The sequence below is a fragment of the Hyperoodon ampullatus genome (assembly GCF_949752795.1).
Source record: "Hyperoodon ampullatus genome assembly, chromosome: 13".
NCBI lineage: Eukaryota > Metazoa > Chordata > Mammalia > Artiodactyla > Ziphiidae > Hyperoodon > Hyperoodon ampullatus.
In genome coordinates, this window is record NC_136926.1 from 10,204,644 (window position 1) to 10,229,805 (window position 25,162).

A 25,162-nucleotide genomic window follows, 5' to 3' on the forward strand; every position below is an offset into this window, starting at 1 on the left:
ATTTGGGGGGTACTCACTGGTTTTCTTTGCCTCTGCTTAGGGCATGCAAGCTCGGCTACTGCGGGACAAACTGGAAAGCTGACTGAATTTATGTCTAACCTGGCATGGGATTTTGCAGTCAAAGAAGGGTTCCGGGTTTTCAAGGAGATGCCAGCCACCAAACCATTAACAAGGTCCCACCACACACGGGCCAGGTCACAGTCCCTGCCGAGGACCCCAGGCATGAGGAGTTATGTCACCTCGACAGACTCTTCCCCAGCTCATGTCTCAAAGGGAGCTCTGGTCTTCTCTCTAGAAGGCCTTTCCCCACCAGTCAGGGAGCTGTATCAGCGGCTGAAGCAGTTTATGGAGCAGCATGTGTACCCCGCTGAGCCAGAGCTGCAGCATCACCAGGCCTCAGCCGAGAAGTGGACCCCTTCCCCACTGGTCGAAGATCTCAAGGTAAAGCAGCGTTTCGAGATGTGGGGAGACCTCGTTAGCAAGGCCCAACCTCAGCTCGTATGCCGGCCACATCTGTTCCCTCCCAGTCAGCGAAGAGATGGGAGGGCCGAGTTGAATGATTTCCGCTTTCCACCATCATTAGAAAGAGCCAGCTCTAGGTCACTCAGATTCACTTCATTGCTCTTTCTGTGTGACCGTGTCTCAGCCTCATACTCAGCCAGGCAGAGGAACGCCGTGTCTGTGGTTTATAACTCTGAGGCAGGTGGGCTCATTTTATGCATATCTGAATCACGTAAATTTGAAACAAAATGATATAAATTGCATCAATTAAATAAGGCTCTCTTTAAAGAATCCCTAACATCAAAGTTGAAGGGCCAGTATAAACTGTGTTTATGCTCTTGACACACGGTGACACCACTTTAGCTGATAACGGAAATTCCTGCTGTTCTTTTTCAGGATTAGTCTTGGCTTATGTTAGTTCTTAAGTTATTTGAAGTCTTCAGGAGCACATATTCTGCCTGTGATGCAACCATCACCTACTTTAAAAAGAAATAGCATCATCCCTTTTTTCCTAGTTACAAACCTATCGCAAAGTAACCAGAGCTCAAACATGGCAAGAGTAGAAAGAGTTCATGACATAGAAAGAGTTCTCTAAAATTCTCTGCCCTCTGAGCTAATCAATGGCAACAACTTGGTTTATTAGCTTCCCAGCTCTGTTTTCCTATAACGTGTGAATATATATTATTATTATTCCTATTGTAATGAAATTGTTTTATACATTTGAATCTCCCACTTGCTTCTGTTATTTGATGATGTATCATTTTCCCACATCAGTTCCTGGAGATGGACCCCCGAGAGGACCACATTGCAGGTACACCATAATTTGTCTACCCTGACCCTGGCTGAAGGACACTGTGGGGATCTCAGTCTTGGTCACTCTGGGTCACTTAAGCAGGAGAGTTAGCAGCTAGCTGCTAACATGGACAGGGAGGCTGAAGAGCTACCTGAAGGAGACAGTAGAAGCCAAGGGAAGGCTGGCTGCAGGGAGCGTGGCCAAGGCTGTCACTAGGGCAGCAACCGGGAGGTCTCTGCTGGATGCTTCCTCAGGACTCCAAGATTGAGGTGGGAATTTTCGGCCAGTCAGGTGTAGGTCCCATGCTCGCGCCTTGATGCCACCAAAATTTATACAGTGAGAGAGCACCCCAGAATAAGAAGGTGTTGGGGGACTTCCCTGGCGGTCCAGTGGTTAAGACTTTGCCTTCCAATGCAGGGGGTGTGAGTTCAATCCCTGGTCAGGGAGCTAGGATCCAACATGCCTCCAGACCAAAAACCAAAACATAAAAAAAAACACCAGAAGCAATATTGTAACAAATTCAATAAAGACTTTAAGAATGGTCCACATAAAAAAAATCTTAAAAAAAAAGGGGGGGGTTTGGATCCTGTGCAAGGAAGGTACATTGAATGCTCTTACATGCTTCTGTGTCCATTTACTGTTTCTACAGCATCATTTATTTGAAGTAAAAATACTGCTCTAAGAATAAGGCCATTTTGAGTTTCAATAAATATTACCAAATTTTCATCAGAAAGGTGCTTACCGATCTGTGCTCCGATCTGTGCCCTATCCCCCACCTACTGGCCTGCACACTTAGGTCTCGCCTGTATGACGTACCCGTGGAGTGCACAGAAGCATCGGAAAAGCACACACTCATGTTGCAAACATCTCTAGTCTCTAAAATGAAGGCATAGGAAAAACCTAGATTAGGGTACATTCTACTTGTGGTCATACCTAAATGGGAATCATAATGACAACTAAGATTTTTGGGGAGTGTGGTGAAATTATGGCTCGTGGCTTTTATCCAAAGTGTCATTACTACCCATAAATGAGAAGTATTTGACTTTTACATGGCATCTCACAAATCCCGTGAGGTAAGCATTAAGAACCTCAATTTAAAGATAAGGAATTGAATTTGTCCAGGGACACAGCTAGAAATAATAGCACCTGGACTCAATCCAGATCTTCTGGGCTCAAATCTGTGGGTTTTTCCCCTCCCACAAGGAGATGATTATATTTATTCCCTTATTCTTCCTCCTCTCAGAACTCCTTTGCTTCCCTTCCTACTTTTCCCTTCCCTTCCTGATTCATTTGTTCCAGTTAATCTGTCCTTCTTCTCCTTGGTTGTTGCACTCTGAGCTAATTAGCTTAACACAGCAATGAGCCGAGTGTATGTGCTGATTCTAGAAGTACATGTCCTAGAGCCCAGGCCCAATGTAATGGAAAAGTCAGCCAGCTGGTCACCTCCCAGTGCGAAGAATATCCATCATCACTAATATTTAGTACAGCCCCCAGCTTCTCAGTCCGGCACTTTATATTCTGTGTGTTACCTCATTTCATCTCCCCAGCCACCCAGTGAGGTGGGTGTTGTGGGCACTGGTTGGCTGCCTAGAGACCCTTGCCCTTTCTTTGGGTAGCAGCACCCCAGTTTCATTTGGGGGCCTCCCCGCCCACCTTTGGACACAGTCTGGCAGAGCTGTCAGTCCAGGTGCCAACCCAGCCCCCCCCGGCCAGGAAGTGGGCATGTTGAGCCAAGCTAGGCCAGCCGGGCTGGCCCTTCCTGCAACTGAGAGAGTAAACAGTGTTTTCAAGAGAGAAAACAACTGGCACTCACTCACTGCACAGCAGGAGTGCAGAGTGTCTGTCCTAAGCTGTGCTGCCTGGGCTGCTGTCCATTTCTGAGCCTCCTTCTCTAATCTGAGCTCCTGATAACCTTTCCATGCGGTTCCTTTTTCCCGTCAGTTAGTCACTGTCCACTCCTACTGCTCACTCAGTAGCCATGACTGATAGCGTGGGTGGTGACATCCCGTTTCACGGATGAGGAAACTGCCACGTGGAGCTCTCTGGTATCTTGCCCAAGGTCTTCCAGCAGGTGTGGTGGGGCAGGGTCTGAACCAAGCAGTGTGACTCAGGGCCTGGGCTCCTGACCCCCAGGCTAGACTTCCTAGTTTCCATGTTGGGAGCTACGTTCAGAAACCCAGAGTTACTTTCCCAGGAACAAAGTTGTGCCTCATAAAGGAAGCTGGATCAGGGGATGTCCTTAGGCACCTCATCAAAGCACCTGAGGCTGCCGCCAACTGTCCTAGGCTGGTTCCCCGCAGGCTCACTAAAGGACCCATCACTCTCTTGTGCTCATGGAGTGAGTTCTAAGCTGCGTCGTGGCGACAGTAGTGATGCTAACAGTGATGGAGGTGGTGTACGTAGGTCGCCTGGGATGTGGACACCGGGGAAGTGAACTGATTGCCACGGTCACTGTTAGGACTGGGCTGTCTCCAGGCACCCTCATATTCTCCTCCCACAGATCTGCAGGGTTTGTATCCAGCCCGGTGGTTTGGACTGGCCTCGTTATTTTCCACGGGACAAAATAAAATGAAATCACACTCTGTGGATCCCTGACTTCTTTTTCCCGTGACAGGAGAAAGCCAAGGCCGAAGGACTTTGGAACCTTTTTCTACCTGTGGAGACTGATCCCGAGAAAAAATACGGAGCAGGTCTGACCAACGTAGAGTACGCACATTTTTGTGAGGTCATGGGCACATCTCTGTACGCTCCCGAGGTACCTTCTTTAATGTCTTTCTCAGTGTGGGAGGAAATCCTTGTCCTCCACACAAGTTCAGCCACCCTCCTGGGCCGATGGGGTTCCCTGCAGCTGTACTGGACTCAGGAGCACTGATGCAAACTCAGACTTCTTATGGGGGAGGACACTGTGGGCAGGTGGCTGGAGCCACAGCAAGAAAGCAGCTTGGGGTGGGCATCTACTTGGGAAGTGAGGGCCCAGATGAGCACAGCCTGGCTGGCTTCCATGGGCCCCAGCCCACCAGTTCCAGTCTCCTTTCTCTCCCCCAAGGAGCTCCGTGGTTGAGCTTCAGGGGCTCTGAGCTGCTATATTCAGAATGTCGTGGGTCTTTGCATTTCCTTGGGGAGAGGAAGGACTTTCACGAGGGTGTCAGAGGGCCTGTGACTTGGAAGGAGCCCGGGTCCCTGCTTCTGGGGTGTTTGAAGTTTTGAATATGGATATGGGAGTCACCTTTCTGCTTTTTCTCCTTTCCAGATCTTTAACTGTTCTGCTCCAGACACAGGGAACATGGAGCTTCTGGTGCGATACGGCACCGAGGAGCAGAAGGCCCGCTGGCTGACTCCGCTGCTGGAGGGAAAGGCCCGCTCCTGTTTTGCTATGACTGAGCCCCAGGTACCTTGCTTGGGTCACCCACAGTTACTCCTTCTCATCAGGCCAGACCCTCGCCCGACCCCATCTGCACTCTGCCATCAGGGACTGCAGGACCAGCTCTAATCAGAATGTGCTGTCGCTCAGGTTGCCTCCTCAGATGCCACCAACATTGAGTCTTCCATCCAAGAGGAGGATGGCTTTTATGTCATAAATGGTCACAAGTGGTGGATCTCAGGTATTTGGCCTGAAATTCATTTTTCAATCATACTTATGTGGGTCTGCATTGATAAGCATGTCTTCTCTGCCCGGCTGTTTTCTGAGAAACTGTGGGAGGGACTAGCTTCATTTCCATTTGATGCAAAGGAGATTCTGTGTCTGTTCTCAGAAAAGGCAGCAAACCCTGGGAGAACCAGAGGTTCTACGTGGGTTACCAGGTGACCCCACATAACAGTTCCCAGGAACCTCTGCTTCACTCCCCTCTCTCTCAGTTCTGCTGTGGGCATCTCCCTTTGGAAAGGCAGGAGGTCACTTCCTTGATGGCTTCTCCGTGCTGTGAGGTCAGGTGTGCCTCAGCAGAAGGGCTGGTCATACTCCTGTTGTTCACCAGGCGTTAACTCTGCAGGGCTCTCCATATGTGCTGAGTCCCCACCCCTCCCCAGAAGGTCCGTGTTATTATCCCCATGTTACAGAGAAGGAAACTAGGATGGAGAAGTGACTTGAGTCACTTGCCTAAGGTACTTGCAAGTAGGGAACTAGCAAGTAGGGAACCCAGAGTTCAAAGCTGGCAGGATTCTGAAGCCTGTGCCCAAAGCCATCATGTTTCCACTGCCTGTGGGAAAAAAGCAGAACAGGCTGCCAGTAATAAAGTAGCAGTTTTCAGCTTCTTGTCTCCAAACTACATTTTCAACTTGACTTGGTGCTTTAAAAAAAAACTGCTCTTAGGATGTTGGATTCCTTCCTCACTGGCACAGAAACCAATTGCTCTCACTGCTGGTCAAGGGCCTGCATGTCCTCATCTGATCATGTGAAGTCTTAAAGGGCCCTCTCTTCACTGGCTTCGGCTTCCCTGGGCCAGGACTGCGTGTGTAAGGAGATCTGATGGCCTCGCGTCAGATGATGGGGTCTCTCTCTTCTCCTGGCAGGCATCCTGGATCCTCGCTGCCAACTCTGCGTGTTTATGGGAAAAACAGACCCACATGCCCCACGCCACCGGCAGCAGTCCATGCTCTTGGTTCCCATGGATACCCCGGGGATAAAAATCATCCGGCCTCTGACGGTATATGGGCTGGAGGACGCACCAGGTTGGCCCCCCAGGAGCAGCTCGCCTCTCTGTGTGGGTCTGGGTCTGGGCCTGGGGAAAAGGTTTTGGGCAGCACTTCCACTGCAGGAAGTAACACCTGTAAGGGTCTGATGACATTTGGAAGGCCATGTGCTCCTGCATTTCAACTCCATCCATGAGTATCAACCATGCAGGCAAATTTCAGACAGGCATTTATCCCTTTATTTTTTTTCTCTTCCATCCTTAGAAGATAAACCGGACTCTGTGAGGTAAGGAGGCCACAGAGGACAGAGCAGGAGGCAGGAAGTGCCCCCCAGACCTTCTCTTCTAGACCCCAGGGTGGACAGCCGACCTCCAGGCCTGGAAGTCCTCTCACAGGGGCTCCTTCTCTCTGCTGATGGTGTTCACGTTCTGCCTTGGGTGTTTCTGTAGGATCACTACGTTATTAGAGTCACATACCGCCAAGGAGATTCAGCTTAAGTTAGAGTCATGTTTTATAAAAGGAATGCCAAACTATCCATTTGATATTATAAATCAGTGATTTATTTCCCATCTTTAAGAGACTCCTTCCTTCCCTCCCTGTTCAACATGTTCAACCATGTTCCAGTTAGAAGGCTACAAAAGGGCAGGAGATGAGATAAACTCATTGCCAGCAGATGAGATAAACACATCTGAGGAAAACAAGTAGGCAGATGGCTCATGGGTACCCTTTGGGTCTTTCAGGTGGCCACGGCGAAGTCCTGTTTGAGCAGGTGTGTGTGCCCAAGGAGAACATGGTTCTGGGCCCTGGCAGGGGCTTCGAGATCGCCCAGGGCCGACTGGGTCCTGGCAGGATCCATCACTGCATGCGGCTGATCGGGTACTCCGAGAGGGCGCTGGCGCTCATGAAGGCCCGAGTGAGTACTTCCCTTTGCGACTGTTTCTGTACCAGAACGACCCATCTGTTTTCCTATCAAACTTCAAATCCTAACTGTTTTCTGAGAGCAGACTTAGCAGGTGAAGCAAGGTGATATTCTTTACAAGAAGCTGTGTCCCTGTCTTTGCTTTGCATCTGCTACTTTGCTAAAGTTTCAAATTCAGAGCAGAATGGGCCTCACTCTGTTGAGGTGACCAGAAGGAAAAAGGCCAGGCTCTGTAGCAGCAGCGGGCAAGGTTCCAAGGTCCACGGGGTCATGGTCTACTGATGACCATTCCTGCTACCAGGTCATCTTTAAAAATCAGATACCAGGGAGAACCTAGGGTTCCAGCGTTCAGCCCTGCGCCATCCTCCTCCCCAAGCACATCCAAAACTTGATTCTTCTTTGACCCCCTCAAAGGTTGCAAGCCCACACAAAAGAAAGCTCTTGCTGGCAATGGTAATTCAGATTGGTGATATCAATTTCACAAAGATGAAGCAAACCCTTGAGCCTCCAAAATATCTCACAAAATACTGTCCAAAGAACAGAGATGGTCCGGTGTGCATAGATTACTGAGCAAACCTGAGATTCAACCTTTTTAGTTGAGACTGAGTAGTTTTTTGGTTTTGGGTTTTTTGTTTGTTTGTTTGTTTGTTTTTTAAAGAAAATGCTCCTTTCTTAAGAGCTCAGGTATAGTCTCCAGTCCCATCCTGCAGAGCAGTTTGACTGTACGTGTCAGAAGTCTTATTAGAAGGTACCATAGTATTGACGTGGCCATTCCACTCATAGGACTTGGTCTCAAGAGAGTAATTAGATTTAATACTAGGAGGTTCACCACAGCCATGACTATAATACATTGGAAACAACCTATAAGGCTGACAACTGGAGCCTGGTCAGATAATCCTGGTTATGGGCATGCAGTGAAATTCCACAATGATGCTGTAGAAATCTGTTTCTTGATATATAGAGAGATGCTCTTAATGAAAAAAAAAAAGCCAGGCTACAAAGCATTATAAAGAGTATGACTCCATATTTTTGTAAAAACTGCATATGTATGTTTATGCATACAAAAAGGTGTCCACCAAATATTGTGTGACTACATGATGGAATACCAGGTGTTTATGTTTTTTCTTTTTTTGTTTGTCTGAAAATGGATACATTTTCTGCCATGAGTAATATTATTTGTGTCATTAACTGTTTTTAGTTAAAAAAAAAAAGGGGGGGTGGGGGATAGGTCCCTTATAAGTTTTTCTGATTGCTTATAACTTTCAAAGACTGTAGAATCCCCACTGCAATAACAGTTGCCCAAGAGGGGGGTCTGGCACCCGGACTTTGCTCCTGAGGGCACCCCAGGACGTGAAGCAGGCCCTTCTGTCAGAGGGCGCCCTCCTCTGCCTGTGTGAGGTGCCCACAGTCACTGCCTAGTTCCCAGAGTAGCCCTGGGCCAGAGGCAGCTCAGGTCAAGCACTGTCCCTGCCTGGCAGCCGAGCCTGCCCAGAAGGAGCGGAATGGCTGGAGTACAGGGGTTCCTGGAGGTAATTTGTGCAGCCACCACGTTGACTAGCTCCACGGTGCCCACGAACGTTGTCTGCTTCTGGCTCTTCTCCCTGGGAGCTTCCAGTGGCTGGAGAGCTGGCAAAGTGGCACCGGAGCTGCACGGTCCCGCTTCTGCCCCCCTTCCCCTCCAGCCCTCTCCTGTGTGCTTCCACCCACCTCCTCTGCAGGGCACAGCCCCGTGCCTCCCGTCCTGTCTCCTGTGTCCACAGGTGAAGTCCCGCGTGGCCTTCGGGAAGCCCCTGGTAGAGCAGGGCACGGTCCTGGCAGACATTGCCCAGTCCCGAGTGGAGATCGAGCAGGCCCAGCTGCTGGTGCTGAAAGCTGCCCATGTCATGGACGTGGCGGGAAATAAGGTAGGGGGCCGAGCGGCCTCACAGAGGCCAGGTCCTGAGGTCGCGGTGAGGGACGCAGGCCCAGGAATGTCTAGATGCTGACTCTTCCCTCCCCACTCAGCAAACCATGGAGAAAGCACTTGGCTCCTTGACATCAATAAGTTTGCTTCAACTCTCCTTGGGACTACTTGGGCAGCTTTTCAAAAATGGAAAAGGTACAATAAAAGAGGACTGAACTTTCTGTCTTACTGACCCAGTGACCTTCTAGGTTCAAGACAGTGGACCTGATAGGGCCCCAGGGCCCCAGCCTGAGCTACGGCCCCACCCGGACTTCCGGGCATCCAGCAAACTAAGAGTAAGCCATGGAGTTAGCCAGAGGAGAAGCTTTATTTTCAAGTGTGACTTTATTCTTTAAATGGCTCTTTTTGAGGGCCTCTAACAGCCAGGTACTATGCCATGCTGACCCCTGCCTTCTCCATCTCTCCATGGGGCCTCCACCCCTTAGCCAAGAGGCCTCGGTAGCAGTGGGTTGACCCAGGCTCAAGTTCCCTGTTTCTTGGCACTCTAGTGCCAGGTATGAGGGCTCTCGGGGGCTTCGATTAAAATCCCAGACTGAGGGCAGATGGTTGCCGCTCAATTCCCCAGAGTCCTGGCTGGCCTTGTTCCACTTACCCTTTGGAAACAGAGCTGGCCGTGACCCTGAATGAGGCACAAGCCACTCACCACTCTGCCCTGTGTGTGCTGGCGATGCTGCCTGTCACCTGGGAAGACGCCCCGAGTCTTTCCTTGACCAGACAGCCACCCACAGCGCACAACATCCCGAGTCCCCTCCTAGTCACCCCGCTGTCCCCTACCCCACCCCATCAGTGCTGGGCAGGGACCACGCACCAGGCAAGGCCTGTGGTCCAGCGGGACCTCAGCTCTCTGTTCTGAGCTATTGTTTCTACTCCTCCCTGTGAAACTGATCGCTCTTCCAAGTGTTCAGCCCTCGGGTCTATGCCCTCCTAACCATACCTCCTCTTCCTTGCAGGCTGCAGCTTTGGATATTGCCATGATTAAAATGGTGGCCCCGTCCATGGCCTGCCGAGTGACTAATCGTGCTATTCAGGTGAGCGCAGATGGTGGGTCGCTGATTCGTCTGAATCATTTACAACAGATGCAAAACTCCCTCTCCTTCAGCTGCCCAACCTCCTGTAAACTAAGAGCCGCCCTTTGTCGCACACTCACCACATGTGACTTTCCTTCTCCTCCTCAGAACAACCCTATGAGGGGTTCTATTCCTACCTTCATTTTGAATATGTGGAACCAGAAGCAGAGGAAAGTGAAGTGACTTGTCCACGGTCACTCAGCTTGCAAGGAGCTGAGCTCAGATTTGGGGAACCTAGGTCCTTCTTTCAGCAGGCCCAGCCTCCTAACTGTGCAGGGATGCCTCCTTCCCAAATCTCAATCCCTGGCCCCAACAGAGGGATTTCCCGATGGCAGAAGGCACCTAGCAGAGCAGACGTGGGAGTCTTGCATCCCTGGGATGGCAAGTGCGGCCCCACCTGAAGTCTTCCAGAACATCATTATCACACAGGTGTCAGGGGACAAGCTTGGGAAGGCGGCTGTTATGAGCCGTTCTGAGATCTTAGGAGCAGGCACTTATTCCTGGGGCTCCCAGAGACGAGGGCTCACCCAGGACTTCCTCCCCTCCTGCCCTGTGTCTGCCAGGCCTTCGGAGCAGCAGGGCTGAGCAGCGACTACCCGCTGGCTCAGTTCTTCACCAGGGCTCGAGCCCTGCGCTTTGCCGACGGCCCTGATGAGGTGCACAGGGTGGCAGTGGCCAAGATGGAGCTGAAGCGCTGCAGTTAGACCTGCAGGACTGCAGGAGCCAGATCGTCCCTGTCAGGCCTGTGGTGCCCAAAACTTTAAATGATGTGCTTTGAAAGACCTGGTATGTGTGATTTTTGCACCCTGCCCGGCAGCTCTGTCCTTCCATCCTTACTGTGAACTCAGCCTCGGTGGATGCCCACAGAAGACACTTCTGTGAGAAGCCTGGAGTTGCCTGTTTCAGACAAGGAGGGAGGGGATTAGCTGAGAGCTGAGTGGGTTTCAGGACAGAGGGTGGAGAGCTGGTCTTCAGTCCAGGCGCCCGGCTGGGCAGCCAGGCCCCCTTCTCTCTGGCTGTGGCGCGTAAAGGCTGTGGGACTCTGCACGAATGTTAGGAGTCCTGCTGGGGTGGGGTGCCCGTGCTTGCTCCCAATATGGGGCCTCCTGCTCCGCGCCTCCCCACCCCCGCTCCCAGCTGATGGCTGCAGCCTACAGACTCAGGGCGGGAGTGCTCCTGGGAGAATGGAATGAAACCCCAATCATGAAGCCACTGCCATCTGATTTTCTTCCTTTGAATGTCCAAAACACAGAACACTGAGGTCTTATTTTGGAAAGGGACTTTGGAAACATGAAAGAACAAGAAAATATACCTCAGAGACATCACGAATGTTCTATATCGTACAAAGAGAATGGAGAATGAAGGCTCACACCCCAGCTCCCCTGTCTCAGTACGTCAGGAACCTCCTCGTACTTGAGTTTACACAAGATCCTGCCCAGTGCGTTGGCCCACCCAAATGCGTGGAGGGCACAGACACGGTGACCCCGGTTGGTCCCGAATCAGCCGCCTCACAGCTGCTCATGTAAAGGTCAGCAAAGGACCACGGCTTTCTGGTGTGTGAGGCCCACTCCTCCCTCTGCTCTATAGTCAGAATGTTTGCGGGGAGGGGAGGTGGTGGGCAACATGCAATTACAATGCAGAGGGCAGTACTCTCCCTGCAGAGAAAGGTGGACATACTCACTCACTTGAGGTCTGAGTTCTTCAAGGAATGGGTGTCCCATGAGCCCAGGTGGCAGTCAGAGGTAAGCCACTGGCTGTTAGGACCTGGACTGCTAATCTCATGATCTGGGATGATGTGGCCATCAGCTGCCCATTTCAGGTCAGACCAGATGGGCAGGGACCGTCATCCCAGCGTCTGCTGCATTGCAGACTTGACCCCCTTGAGGGAACTGCTTTAACGGAGAGAGTGCCCATCTGCTGCAGTCAGGGCCACACACCTTCAGGGTACTGGGGAGTCATGGGGGGCTTGTGAAAGGGCTCCCCAGATATTCTTGCCCCAGTGGTCTGGGGAGGCAGGCCCTCTACTGCTTGTTGTTCACGAAAGGTAAAGTTAAATTCAGACCCCCCAGTGAATTGCTGTCACACCAGCCACACTGACAAACAACCTTTTGCAAACTCAGGCAGGGTTCTAGCATCCTGACTTCTTGCTTCAAGCCTTAGGAAGGAGGAGGTTTGAGAAAGGAAGTGCTTGGCTGGTGGCCCACTGTATCACGTGGCCCTCAGCTTTGTTAACCTTGCTTGTTAAGTAGTGCAGCTTCAGGGATGAAAATAGAAGCCATGCAGTGGAGCAACCTCACATCTCCCTCAGATACTGTGCTGCAAAGTGGGGAGGCCCTGAGGCGGCAGAGTGGACACTGCCTGAAGGATGTGAGTCACAGAGATGTGGCCTCCAGCAGCCCCTCATCCAGGGTCTCCCATTTGGTGAAATAATTCCACTCCCCACTGTCAACTGCACCCAAATTCTGGGCCAGGCACTGGTCTCGGCCTTGGGGAATGTGCAAAAAAACAGGTCAAGTTGCCATTATCAAGGGGCCCACATCTCAAGTGGGGGATGGTGGTGAGTGTCTGAGACCGTGGTGAGTGACGAGGGTGCTGTGCTGGGTAACTGATGAGTGACGTGGGTGCTGTGCTGGGTGACTGATGAGTGACGTGGGTGCTGTGCTGGGTGACTGATGAGTGACGAGGGTGCTGTGCTGGGTGACTGATGAGTGACGTGGGTGCTGTGCTGGGTGACTGATGAGTGACGTGGGTGCTGTGATGGGTGACTGATGAGGGACGAGGGTGCTGTGCTGGGTGACTGATGAGTGATGAGGGTGCTGTGCTGGGTGATTGATGAGTGACGTGGGTGCTGTGCTGGGTGATTGATGAGTGACGAGGGTGCTGTGGTGAGTGCTGTGGTGGGTGATGTGATAGGCACTGCTGGGGGTGCGGAGCTGGGGGCTCAGGAGGGAGGACTTGTTCCAGAAGAGGCATTTGAGCCAGACGTGCACAACGAGAATGGGCAAGGGTGCTTCAGAAGAAGGAGCAGCAGATGCAGAGGCCCTGAGGGGCAGCCCAGTGTGTCTGGGTGCAGAGCAGAGAGAGTAGGAGGTGGTGGGTCATATTAGGCCTCAGGGGCCTTGGTGAGGAGTTTGGTGTTGATTCTAAATGTGACAAAACGGTGAGTTTAGGTAGCAGCACGACATGCTTTGAGTTTCTGAAAGCTCCTTCTGCTCTCCAGAGTTCACCAGGATGAAGAAGGAATAAAGGAAGACTAGAGTGGGTTCAAAGTTCCCTAATGCTGCAGAGGGCTCCAAAAGAACCACCCGCAAAATTAAAATTAAAGAAAAAAAAGAGAAGGAAAGGCAGGGGGATGAGGGGCAGGGCCTTAACAAGATATGAGCAAAAAATCCAAAGGATAAAAGGAAGTCTAACCTGGTCCTTATCTGGCTTTTTCCCCACCTTCAGCAGACAGTTGGCATTTCTGGTGGGCCGACGCGGTAACTAGTGTGGTGACGCCCAGCACTGTGCTCCTCTGGAGTGGGGTCAGCGTGTGGTTATAGGTGCACGCTGGGCATGGACAGGCTTGGCATGGTGATGAGTATGCCTGACCAGTTTTATCTGTGGCACACTTAACGTCTTGCCACCAGCCCTATGTGGCTGGGCCTGCCTTCCTATCAGCCTGCCTTGGGAATGGGAACAAAATGTCCTCATAACATACTAGTGATTGTTTATTCTCACAGTAATTTGCTATCCCAAAGCAATTGAACACACATTCCTCTGCTCATCTCTTGACATCACGGGCTAGATTCCCGTAGGGCTGAGCCCTCCCCAGCGGTCCCGTGACAGTCCCCAGGCCTCAGGGCTCCAGCCCTCCCTTCCCATTCTCCCCCACCTCATGCTCCCTGTAGCAACTTGTGGTCTTGTCATCCACAGCTGCCTGTGTTCCTCCAAGCCCTGATTTCAGATATTGTTAGGTCATTCCAGAATAATCCTAGAGAGGCTGTAAGAAAGAGACTGGATTCCAGGTAATTCGCCTGGGTGGGGCGCCTTCAGGACATCACTGGGGGTGATGTTGAAAGAACAGGCTCCAGCGTTCTCCACCAGCAATCCCCTCCTAGAGTCCCCAGTGGTCATCTAAGAGACGGCTCCTGTCTGTCACCGCCTGGGACTTTAGAGTTCCCCAGGGATGCCTTGGGGATGCCAGGGCTGTGCTGCAGCTCACCTCTTTGCAGTGACAGGGAAACTGGGCGCAAGTCCAGGGCTGAAGCACTGGTTGAGCATCTCTGGGACATCTGGATCAGTATTTATACTGCCCTCCATGGTGCCCTGCAGCAACAGCCCTCTCCCCTCCATCGACCTCACTAATGTGTGTAAACGTCAGAGCAGAAGGACGGAGGAAAGACAGAGGTTTGGACACGGGGTCCAAACCTGTGATCACCTATTGGACAAGTACTCTGGGAGCAGAGTTCTTTTAATCAAGTTGGCTGAATGGAGAAATGATTTCAGGGAATTCTCCATCTTATCAGCATTAGATAGATAACCTAGTGGTAAAGAGGTGTCACAGATAAACACAGACAGACACTAAAGTGTTAAGGACAAATATTAATCAGTAATATGCTATTGCAGTAGGAAAGAGGGCCCAGCATGAACTGACCTCAACTTCCGTTTGTACAGAGGGCATTTAAAAGGGAGAATGAGAGAGCAGGGAGGGGCAATGGTGGGGTTTACACATGGAAATTCCTGCTAAATGTACAAAAAGCAGGAAGGTGGAGGGCTCGGTCCTCCACATGAAACTTATCTGGGTTTGCTAACTTAAGGCGCTTAAGGAAGTTGGGCTCCTAGCCTCCCCCAGAGACCCTAAATCATTCGTGCTGAGAGTCTGCAGTTTTTATAGGCTGAGGTTGAGGCCCAGTCAGGAAGAGAGCTTAGAGAAGCCCAGCAAGAGTCTAGTCAAGGAGAGGCTCTTTGTCAGCTACACTTCTGGGTTCAAATGACCCTGGGTTTCAACCTGCCTCTGTGACAGACGAGCTGGGTGACGACAGGGAAGCGATTTTTCATCATGTAGGGTTAGTTTTCTCATTTGGAAAATGGAGAGAACAGCATTCACTCCGAGGATTGTTTGAAGATTAAATGAGCTGACCCACGAAGATTAAATACGAAGCCTGCAGTACATGCCAGTGTTTCACGTGGCTGGAGTCCGGAGGGGTCTAAAGAGGAGGCTGTGTTCCAGTTGGGATACAGTCCTGCGGGGGCCCCACCAGGGCCTGGCACAGCTGAGGCTACAGCCTCTCACAGGCTGACGTGCAGAGGAATGAACCCAGGGATCTGGTTACACTGCCAAGCGTGACTCAGCAGGTCTGCCTTCCTGACGCGCTCACCGTTAAAACTGCTGGTTTGGGGACCCCATCTGGAGAAGTGAGGGCGAGGAGAATGGCTAGACTCCCCTCACTTCGTCACCTGGATGGGGTAATAGCTCCTAGATATTTAGTACCTACCAGGTGCCAAGAACTGCACATGTATTATTTTGAACCCTTAAAACAACTGGCAGATACTTTTTCTAGCCATTTTAAGAGGTGAGGAGATGGACGCTCAAAGAGCTTTCATGACTTGCCTAAGATCACACAGCTAGTCAGTGAATTCAAACCTAAACTATGAGACTGTAGAGCTCTTTCCACTCGGAAGCATGGATTTTTACCATCTCTGAGGGGCTTCCTGAGAGGTGCTGGCTGCCTCACTTGGAAAAGGAGGAAGAAGAAAAAGAAGCCCCAGCTAGCCAAGGAGAGCATGTCCTGCCATGAAGAAAGTATGTGAGCGTGTTTCCAAAGCCGGGGAATCTTGGGTGTACCTACTCACTGCCTTAGGGGGCCAGGCTGCAGGTGGGGCGTGGTGAGCCTGTCACGAGTTTCTTTGCATGTGCAAATAAGGAGGGCCTTGCTGGACCGCATTTTTTCCTCCTGCTTCTGAGAGAGAATGTCTTTCCATTTAAATATTGCTTTGAATTACCCCCCCCACCCCACCCCCACACACTGTTTGCAAAAAACAAACCAAAAAACACCTTCCATTTGATAGTGTCAGTGTCCCAGCACTGGGACTAAACAACCAAATATTTAAAATCTCACGGTTCGGGGACCCTAAAGGACACCTCAGTCACCACTGTTTTTAGAGAGCAGGTGGAACTAGATTTTTTTCGACCTGAAGACACACTGTTGGGCCCTACCAATGAAATGTTTTGGAATATTTCAAGGCTAAGACTTTGTATAACTTCTTAGAGGAAGTGAATGACTATTTCTTACCCAATTCTGTGCTTCTCCCAATGATTTCAGCACAGTGGGAGGACAACGTTTATTCATGTCGAAGTGTTCACATCTCTTACCTCTGCATCCTGAAAAGATGTTACATTTTGCTTGCTTAGTTCCTCTCCCAGCTTCATTCTTCTTCCCTCTAAGGATACTTTGCTTTTGTCAGTTCCATTCCTGGCACTGAGTCCACAGACAAGGGGCAATGGAGAATAAGAAAGTTGGACCTAGAGAAAAAGAGATTAAACAACAACAATAAAAAATCAGAACAAAGACTTACATAAGAACAAGAAAACAGATTGAAAGAAATGTGGAAGAGCGAGCCAACACAGATTGTCAGGGAGAAATCTAGGCTGAGAGTTAAATTGTGCTTAATGCCTTGGGCAGACTGAGCCACGTGGAGCCACAAATATATTAGGATTTCAGCACATGCAGTTAATCTTGGGCTGCAGTGTTTGGTTGACCTTGAACTGATAATTGTGTGAAAGCAGCTAAAGGAAGCTGGTGTGGTTATAGAAGACTTCCCCAGAAGATGGGATTTGGGCTGAATCTTGGTAGGTAAGATTTCCTTAAGCAGAGTCAGTAGGATGGGCATGGAGAAGAGGGGCCCCCAAAACTAGGGGACCAGGGGTGAAAAAGCTGCTGGTGGGGTATGGTGAGCACCACAGATGAACAAACCAGAACAAATGAGCCTGTGAACCAACACGTGTGCTAAACGGATACACACAACTGTGCACACAAGTGGGGACCCAAGCACGTTGCCACACAAGCCTGTGATATGACTTGAGTGAATGTAAGGGTCCTGCCTAAGATCACACGGCTGGTTAGCACTTGATTCCCATTTTCAGTTTATTTCCATTTTAATACTATTTTTCTTCTTTTAGACAAAATCAAATAGCCACATATTAGATGATTTTCAGGGATGCTAAAAACTCATGCCCTGGAATGAGGAAAGTCTGATGCCACTAACAATGTTTATTACTCATGGAAGGGAATGCCTGCCTTTTTTTTTTTTTTTTTTTGCGGTACGCGGGCTTCTCACTGCTGTGGCCTCTCCCGTTGCGGAGCACAGGCTCCGGATGCGCAGGCTCAGCGGCCATGGCTCACAGGCCCAGCCACTCCGCGGCATGTGGGATCTTCCCAGACCGGGGCACGAACCCGCGTCCCCTGCATCGGCAGGCGGACTCGCAACCACTGCGCCACCAGGGAAGCCCAATGCCTGCCTTTTTTAAAAAATAAATTTATTTATTTATTTTTGGCTGTGTCGGGTCTTCATTGCTGTGCGCGGGTTTTCTCTGGTTGCTGCGAGTGGGGGCTACTCTTCATTGCAGTGTACGGGCTTCTCATTGTGGTGGCTTCTGTTGTTGCGGAGCACAGGCTCTAGGCATGTGGGCTTCATTAGTTGTGGCACGTGTGCTCAGTAGTTATGGCTCGCCGGCTCTAGAGCGCAGGCTCAGTAGTAGTGGTGCACGGGCTTAGTTGCTCCGTGGCATGTGGGATCTTCCCGGACCAGGGCTCGAACCCATGTCCACTACATTGGCAGGTGGATTCTTAACCACTGCGCCGCCAGGGAAGCCCCGGGGAATGCCTGCTTATATGGGATATGTGAAAAGCTGCTCTTAGGGGCCATGTCTAATTTTGTTTCATTTGAACTAACTTTAAAGTCAGAGCACAATAACAGTTTTATTATCATCTTTTAAATTATTGTCCCAAACATAATCCCTCAGCATCAAAGACCAGCAACTCTGGCAGCACAGGCTTTTAATTCAAAAAGAAAAAAGGACAAATGTTAATCCGTTTTTGTTTCTGGAGGAGGGCCATTATTCGGTGCCAGATCCCTACTAATAGTTAAATTAAAAAATATTTCCGAAGAAGTCAGAGAGAATAGATTTTTTAACTTTTATTTTTTTTTTTTTTTTTTTTTTTTTTTTTTTTTTTTTTTTTTTTTTTTTTGTGGTATGCGGGCCTCTCACTGTTGTGGCCTCTCCCGTTGCGGAGCACAGGCTCCGGATGCGCAGGCTCAGCAGCCATGGCTCACGGGCCCAGCCGCTCCGCGGCATATGGGATCCTCCCAGACCGGGGCACGAACCCGTATCCCCTGCATCGGCAGGCGGACTCTCAACCACTGCGCCACCAGGGAGGCCCTAACTTTTATTTTTAAATGTCCTATGAGGACTCATAAAATAGGCCCCAGATATTGCCAATATACTGTATTCACAGAGCTTTTGATTCACTTAGTCTTTTTTTTTTTCCTTTTTTTTTTTTTTAAACCAAAATGACACGATCCTCTGTGTACACTTGATGGCCTGGCACTTTGCACTAACTCCAACATGGATGGAACACTTGCTTTGTATGCTTTTAATTGAGGATACAGAGGTAAATAAAACTCTTGTGGGAGAACTGTCTTCCAATCGCAAGCTCTGAAAAGAGCAGTCTTTCTTCTCTACCAGTTACAGCACTGTGTAACCTCAGGCAAAACTGCGAGACTCTTTGTGCCTTAGTTTCCTCACTTGTAAAATGAGGATAAAGTGGTAGCTACCCCCAAAAGGCCGTTGTGAGGATGAAATAAATTAATCTATGTAAAGTGCTGAGAAGAGCATCTGGTAAGTACTGTATGTGTGAGCTGTCTGTTGCTATTGTTGTCTCTATCACTATTAATGCTCTAATAGCCTCAAAGATTAACTGGATTGAAGATCTGATGTTCAAGTCATTGGCACAGAAAGTCTAAAGATTAAATGTAAAAGAGGACAGATCTTAAAGAGCCTAAGAAAATTTGGCATAGAGATTGACTGGAGAGAATGACAGCCCTCACTGAGGCCGAGTTGCAGAGAATCTAGGCACTCTCTTTTATCCGTGGTTGTGGTGTGGTGATCATAGAGAAACCTTGGAAGGTCTAAGGGGTAAAAAGGGGAGTGGACATGGAATTAGAGCCAAGCTAAAAGAATTACTATCCAGCTAAGCCGAGGAACTGCATTGTCTGCAAGAACATGTCTGTCTTGGAACAGGCTTCCCTGTTCCCTCAGGGTTGAAAATACCATGAACACTGCAGACTTCCCAGAAAATGTTTATGCTTTCAAAAGATTACACGGAGATACTTGGAAAAGAAAACTGAGAACCTTTTCATAACAGACAGGAAGGCTAAGGGGGAAATGACATTCTACTTAACAAATTTTAATTTAGGTCAGTGATGGGAATGGGCTGGGGTAAGTAAACACTTAGGAGTCCTTCACAGGAAGACAAATGGTGTCCTAGGGACACACTCAGGATTCCCTCAGAAAATAATTGTCATGTCTAATCCTAATAAAGAAAATTCTAGTATTTTTAATGCTTTTAATTTCTTTTGGTCATATAGTTCACCAAGGGACTCATCTAGACCTTAAAAGAAGGTTAGAAAGTTCAAATGTTCCTGTTTGGAGCTGAAGAAGGGTTAAGGAAAAATTGCTTTCCAAACTGGTGGTCACTTTCTTCTTCCCACCACCTTAAAAACAAACTATTATGCCTTTTTCTTTTTTCCCTGAACATGACCCTATGATTTTGCTTATGGTGTGCTCCTTTTTTGGAATATCTTTCCCTGAAAATTTTTACCTGATAAATTCTTAACCTTAACAGCCCAGTTCAGAGGTGACCACTATACTGTTTTTACAATCTCCTAGGGTAAAATGACTACATTATTTGCAGTCCTGTAGTAATACTCTATTTTGAGTATCATACACTCTATTTTGTTTGTTTACCACATAGTCTGTTCTGTTTGTTTACATGTCTGTTTTCTCTTGTACACTGTGAAGGTCCTAAGGACAGGAATCATTTGCCTAAAAATGTACACAGCACATAGTAGGTGCATAAATGTAAACATTTGTATGAGATAAAATCTGAGCACCTTAAGTGAGTACTGATTCTCAAGCTAAGATTGTAAAAAATAGAAGAGGGATTAAGTTTAACCCCAGGAGTGTCCCTTTAGCAAATTTCCAGCAGGATCATCAGGTAATTAATAAGATAATTCCCTTTGATTTAAACAGCCCATCACTAGGAAAGGGCACTATTTTCTCCTATAGGTCATCACCGTGACTCAGGTGGATTTACTTATGCTTTCATGTAAATTACCCATGACTGATCTTCGGATTTGCTGCTTGGTGCTTCTACCTATACCTTCACTCTGCTTTGGCGTGTGGAATATTTTAATACTCAGAACCCACAACTTCTTCCCCTGTGCCTTCTATAAACCTCACAAAAGTCCCCTCTTTTATAAGGTCATTACTGTTTGACAGGAAATAGATTTGAATGAAATCCTTTCTGGAGCTTGTCATTAAGTAGGCACCCCCAAAAGTATATGTGGGAGTAGGCTTTAAATTCAGATTTATTTTATCCTGGAAGAGAAGCTCATGTTTTGTTTTGTTAGTATGGGTCAAATGCAACAAACCAAATCTGAGGAAAAGGAAGATAATGAATATTTATTAAGCACTTTCCATGTCCAAGCACTGCTGTAGGTAACATACGTTATTTCATTTTATCTTAACAATGCTATGGGATATGTCCTGTTAACCCGTTTTATAGATGAAGAAAGTGAAGCTAAATGAGATTAAATCACATGGTTGAGGTCACTTAATTAGTAAATGATGCAGCTAGTATTCAAATGCAGATTAATCCAAATCCAGTGAAAATGCCACTCTACAACCACACCCACGGGAAAAGACTCCTCCCACCTACCTCTGGTAAGGTTTACCAGCAACAACCAGACCTCCAGTGGGCACTTCTTCCTGAATGCTTTCAGACCGCTTTTGTAATTTATCTCCAGCCCTGACCTCTTCCCTGACTTCAGGCTCCTCTATCTAACTGCCTACTCAACACATCCAGTTGGATAGCTGCTGTGCATCTCAAACTCAACGCGTATGAAAACCAAACTTCTGATTCTGGGCCTCCACCCAAACATGCTTCTCCTGCATCTTTCCTTTTTCAGGAGATGGCAAGTCCATTCTTAGGAATTTTAGGCCCACACAAAGGAATTATCACAGACTCCTTCTTTTCCCTCTTCTACCCACATCCAATCCATCTACAAATCCCGTGGGCTATACCTTTGAAGTTTACCTCAGAGGGTTGTTATGAGCAGGAATGAGTTGATGTTTATAAAGTTGTTAGAACAGTGTCTGGCATATATAATAAGCACTATGAGTATTTATTGAGCAAAAGAAACATCCAGCATCCTACTGCTACTCTCTGTCCCCACTCTCCCACCCTAGGTCTGGCCAGCATCATCGATCACCTAGACTACTGACTGCAGTAAGTCACCACCTAAGTGGTCTCCCTGCTTCCAGCCTTGTCCTCCTAGAGCCTACTCTCCAAGCAGCAGAGCAATCCTTTAAAAACCCAAGACATATCGTGTCACTGCTCTAAACCATCCAGAAGTTTTCCATCTTACTCAGAATAAAATATAACAAAGTCCTTTATCACGGCTTATAGCCTTGATAGCTCATGTACAAGATTCCTGCCCCCACCTGCCCTCACCTCTGATCTGCTCTTTTATCCACTGTGTTCCCTCTGTTCCACTCATCCTGGCCTCCCTGCTGTCCTCAGCCCTGTCGAGCACACTCTTCATCACCATCCATGCATTTGCTATCCCGCTGCCTGGAACACTCTTCCCTTAGATATTCACAAGGCCTGTTCCCTCACTCACTCAGGTCTCTTCCCAAATGTCATCTCATCAGAGAGGCCTCCTTTGTTCACCCGACCCCTACATGTGTCAATCTCTAGTACCTCCCTGTTTAATTTTAATCTAGAGTACTTATCACACTTGACACTTAGCTCTTTGTTAATTGAGTTATTGCTTCTCTCTCTGCCCCTGATGTCAGTTCTAAAAGGGCAGGGCCTTTGTTTCGTTTGTCACTATAAGCCCAGTACTCAGAACTATGCCAGGCACACAGTAGACAACTTTGTTGAATACAGGGGAAACATGTATATATTCACTCATTTTCAACTTACGGTTGTCTGTAACATATTCCTAAAATGTCACAGAGAATGAAACAAATTCTATAAAATCCCCCGTATTACAGAATGAGTTCAGTTTTCAGCAGGAAAATTTTTATTTTTAAATATTAAGAATTTTATTTTTAAATCTTTCATTTGAGTAAAACTGACAAAAGATGAGTCAAGCCAATTTTACCTTTGTACCTAATTACTTATCAGTAGTCACAAAACTCTATCCATAGTCACAAAAATATCTATAAATGAGATATAAAGACTTTTTCCCCTCTCAAATTTACCTTATTGGTTATCTCCAAGACTTTTTTTCTCAAAAAATATCTCCAACTAAATGTTCAAACACAGAAACGTGGAAGAGCAGGGTTTAGATTTTGGAGACAGCAGCTAAGTGATCGGGTAATCTCCCATGGGGCATTCTACCAGTAAATTTGGGCACTTGTTGATGAAAATACTTCTCACATCTTGCCTCACTAAGATTATATATCATCTGATAGTTGCCATGGAAATAGCAGTAATGCTAACAAGGATTAGCCCCATAGGGTTTTACCACTGGGTACAGAATTATTTTCTGTGAAGTCACTGGGGAAGCAATACAGATTCTATGTGGGGAGAAAAAGCTGGTGAGACTTAAGTAGTGGACCCCAAACTCTTCCTCCAAATCAGACGCGATCCATTCTTTACCCTGATAATACCTACAGCTTCATCATCTAAGTTCTGAGCCTCTTTAAACCCTACATCCTCCACAGAGCCTTTCCTAATAAACCCTAGCTCTCAGTTCCTGCTTCTGTCTCTCAATTCATATTTTTTAAATGGCCTTCATATCATAATTTAATTATCTAATGATAGTGTCTTGCATGGATGCAAACTGAATGAACAGTCCTTGAGTGCCTCCCCTGCACCAGGCACCAGTGCTAAGTGCTGTCACGTGAATTATTCCCTGAAGTCCTCATAATGATACCTGTTAGGCAGGTATTATGAACCCACTATTTAGATGAGGAAACTGAACGTTGGAGAGGTTAAGTTACTCTCCCAGTACAATAAGTTAAATGTTTCCTCAAAGCAATCACAGGTGTTTGACTGTAGGCTCCTGGAGGAAAGGGTGGCTCGCCTTCTGCCACTTCTCCAGGATTCAGAAAGGGCTTGGCTCACAACAGGCAATCAATTGACAAAAACATGACTTAAAGAAAACCAACAGTGAAAAAAATAAAAAGAACTATACTTGATATAAGCAGACAGGGAGGCAGAGCCTGCTGGGTTTTTTGTTTGTTCGTTTTGTTTTTGTTTAAGAAATCAAATGTACTGAAAGACATAACAGTGGCCATTTACTATTTTGGAAAAAATTAATTAAATCTTATGTAAAGCTTTAACTATGAACATACTGTTTGGTCATGATCAGTTGTGAGATATGCTGGCAAGTCATGTTATTACTAATAAAGTAATGAAGTATTAATAAATATTTCATTTCTTCAAACAATTTCAATGTAACAAACAAAACGTTCACTCACTATATTTTCTTGACGAGAAGAGAAAAGGTATTGTATTATAGTTAGAGCTCGCCCTCTGGGCAAACTAAACATGTATCTCAATGAAAAAAAAGATTAACTACCAAAAAATATTGAGACAGGGATAACCTGTCACCGGACTCCATTCCTAACTGGGTGAACATAAGCAATTCGTGTAAGCAATGTGGCCTCTGTCTCCTCAAGCTTCAAACACATGGGACAAACTAACTCTACCCACGGCCAGACCACCCTTCAGGGGCAATTAGATGTTACTTTGTGTTCTGAGTTGGCGTCTGTTCTATTTTCTTGTTTCTCCAAGGATGGTGAGGGAGCAAGAGGCACTTACTGCTTCTGGAAACTGTCTATAGTGTGTTGGCTTCGTGAAAATAAAACCCATAAATTTTGAAGCTGACTCAGTTGCCTCCTTCTGAGAAAAATGAAAGGTCAAGGGATGAGTCTCTTAAAAAATTCAGATTAAAAAAATAGAAATTTATTATGTAAGCCTGGCAACAAAAAATGTCTTCATGATTTTAAACAAATAAGTTGTTTCCAAGTGAATGTCCACTTCTCAGGAAGAGTTAAGAGATTAAAAACATATCTCACCTTCTCAGCCATTAAATACATAATAAAAACCCATTTCCTGCTTCTCCAGTGTGTTGGAAAATTGATTAATGTCTGCCAAGGATTTCAGGTATACAGTGTTATCTCACTGCTAAGTGCTATTCTATTTAAACTTGTTTCTGCTTCCTTTCTTTCAACCCCCATGTCTATCTGGGATGCAATGATGGAGATTATTAATTAACTGCAGTCTTATAAGCCTGAAAATTCTCGGGAGCAGGGAAGCTTAAAAAGATAGGAATGAAAATTTGGGCACATCCAGACAGAGCCTAATTTAAATGTTAGAATAATTATCCAAATCAAAAAGAATCCAAATAACCTGTCACCTCAGAGCTCCTAGGTGGAAAAGAAGGTGCTGTGTAAGTCAAAATGATCATTCATTAATACACCTAACATACTAAGGAAGAGCAAAAAGGCAAAAAGGCAACAATTCCAAATAATGTGCTAATCCAGTACTGTTTCAACACATAGTTACTGAACATCCACCACAGGCAAGGCAAGATCTTAGGCATTGATTAGGATGCAGCCCTGCATTCAAGGAAGGACATGAAACAGGTAAATGAACAAACAGATTTCACATTTGCTAAAGTGAAAACAACAACATAGAAGCACGTATTTTTAAAACATTCAGTTGACAGAATTTAAGTTCTGGAAAGTGAATCTTCAAATAAAGCATACTGAATCAATGTCTTTATTTATTAATTTGATCATGTTTAATTGATATTTCTAAACAAGGAGATTCAACATTTCTAAGCTTTCCAGCCAATCAGCCATAATCACTATATAAACCCACATGAATAGGTATTAGGCAGCATGAAAGAAATACATTTCCAGATGAACTTTAGAAAAAAACAAGGAAATTGCTTACTGATTCTATAGTTTGTTCCCACACTGAACAACGTGTAGCTAGTTTATACTG

At 47.3% G+C, this 25,162-nt stretch overlaps 1 protein-coding gene across 1 annotated transcript in view; it reads left to right on the top strand.

Moving 5' to 3' along the window:
• ACAD10 (acyl-CoA dehydrogenase family member 10) overlaps positions 1–10,613 on the top strand; it is a gene marked incomplete at its 5' end in the record, with an annotated part of 45,529 nt that extends 34,916 nt beyond the window's left edge. The window contains 9 exons of the mRNA XM_079717725.1: positions 41–441; positions 3,909–4,049; positions 4,545–4,682; positions 4,806–4,896; positions 5,804–5,962; positions 6,664–6,836; positions 8,603–8,746; positions 9,756–9,833; positions 10,436–10,613. Of these exons, the coding sequence (XP_079573851.1) occupies positions 41–441; positions 3,909–4,049; positions 4,545–4,682; positions 4,806–4,896; positions 5,804–5,962; positions 6,664–6,836; positions 8,603–8,746; positions 9,756–9,833; positions 10,436–10,576 (1,466 nt within the window). The 3' untranslated portion in view covers positions 10,577–10,613. The remainder of the gene's footprint in view (positions 1–40; positions 442–3,908; positions 4,050–4,544; positions 4,683–4,805; positions 4,897–5,803; positions 5,963–6,663; positions 6,837–8,602; positions 8,747–9,755; positions 9,834–10,435) is intronic.
• Positions 10,614–25,162: the final 14,549 nt, after the last annotated feature.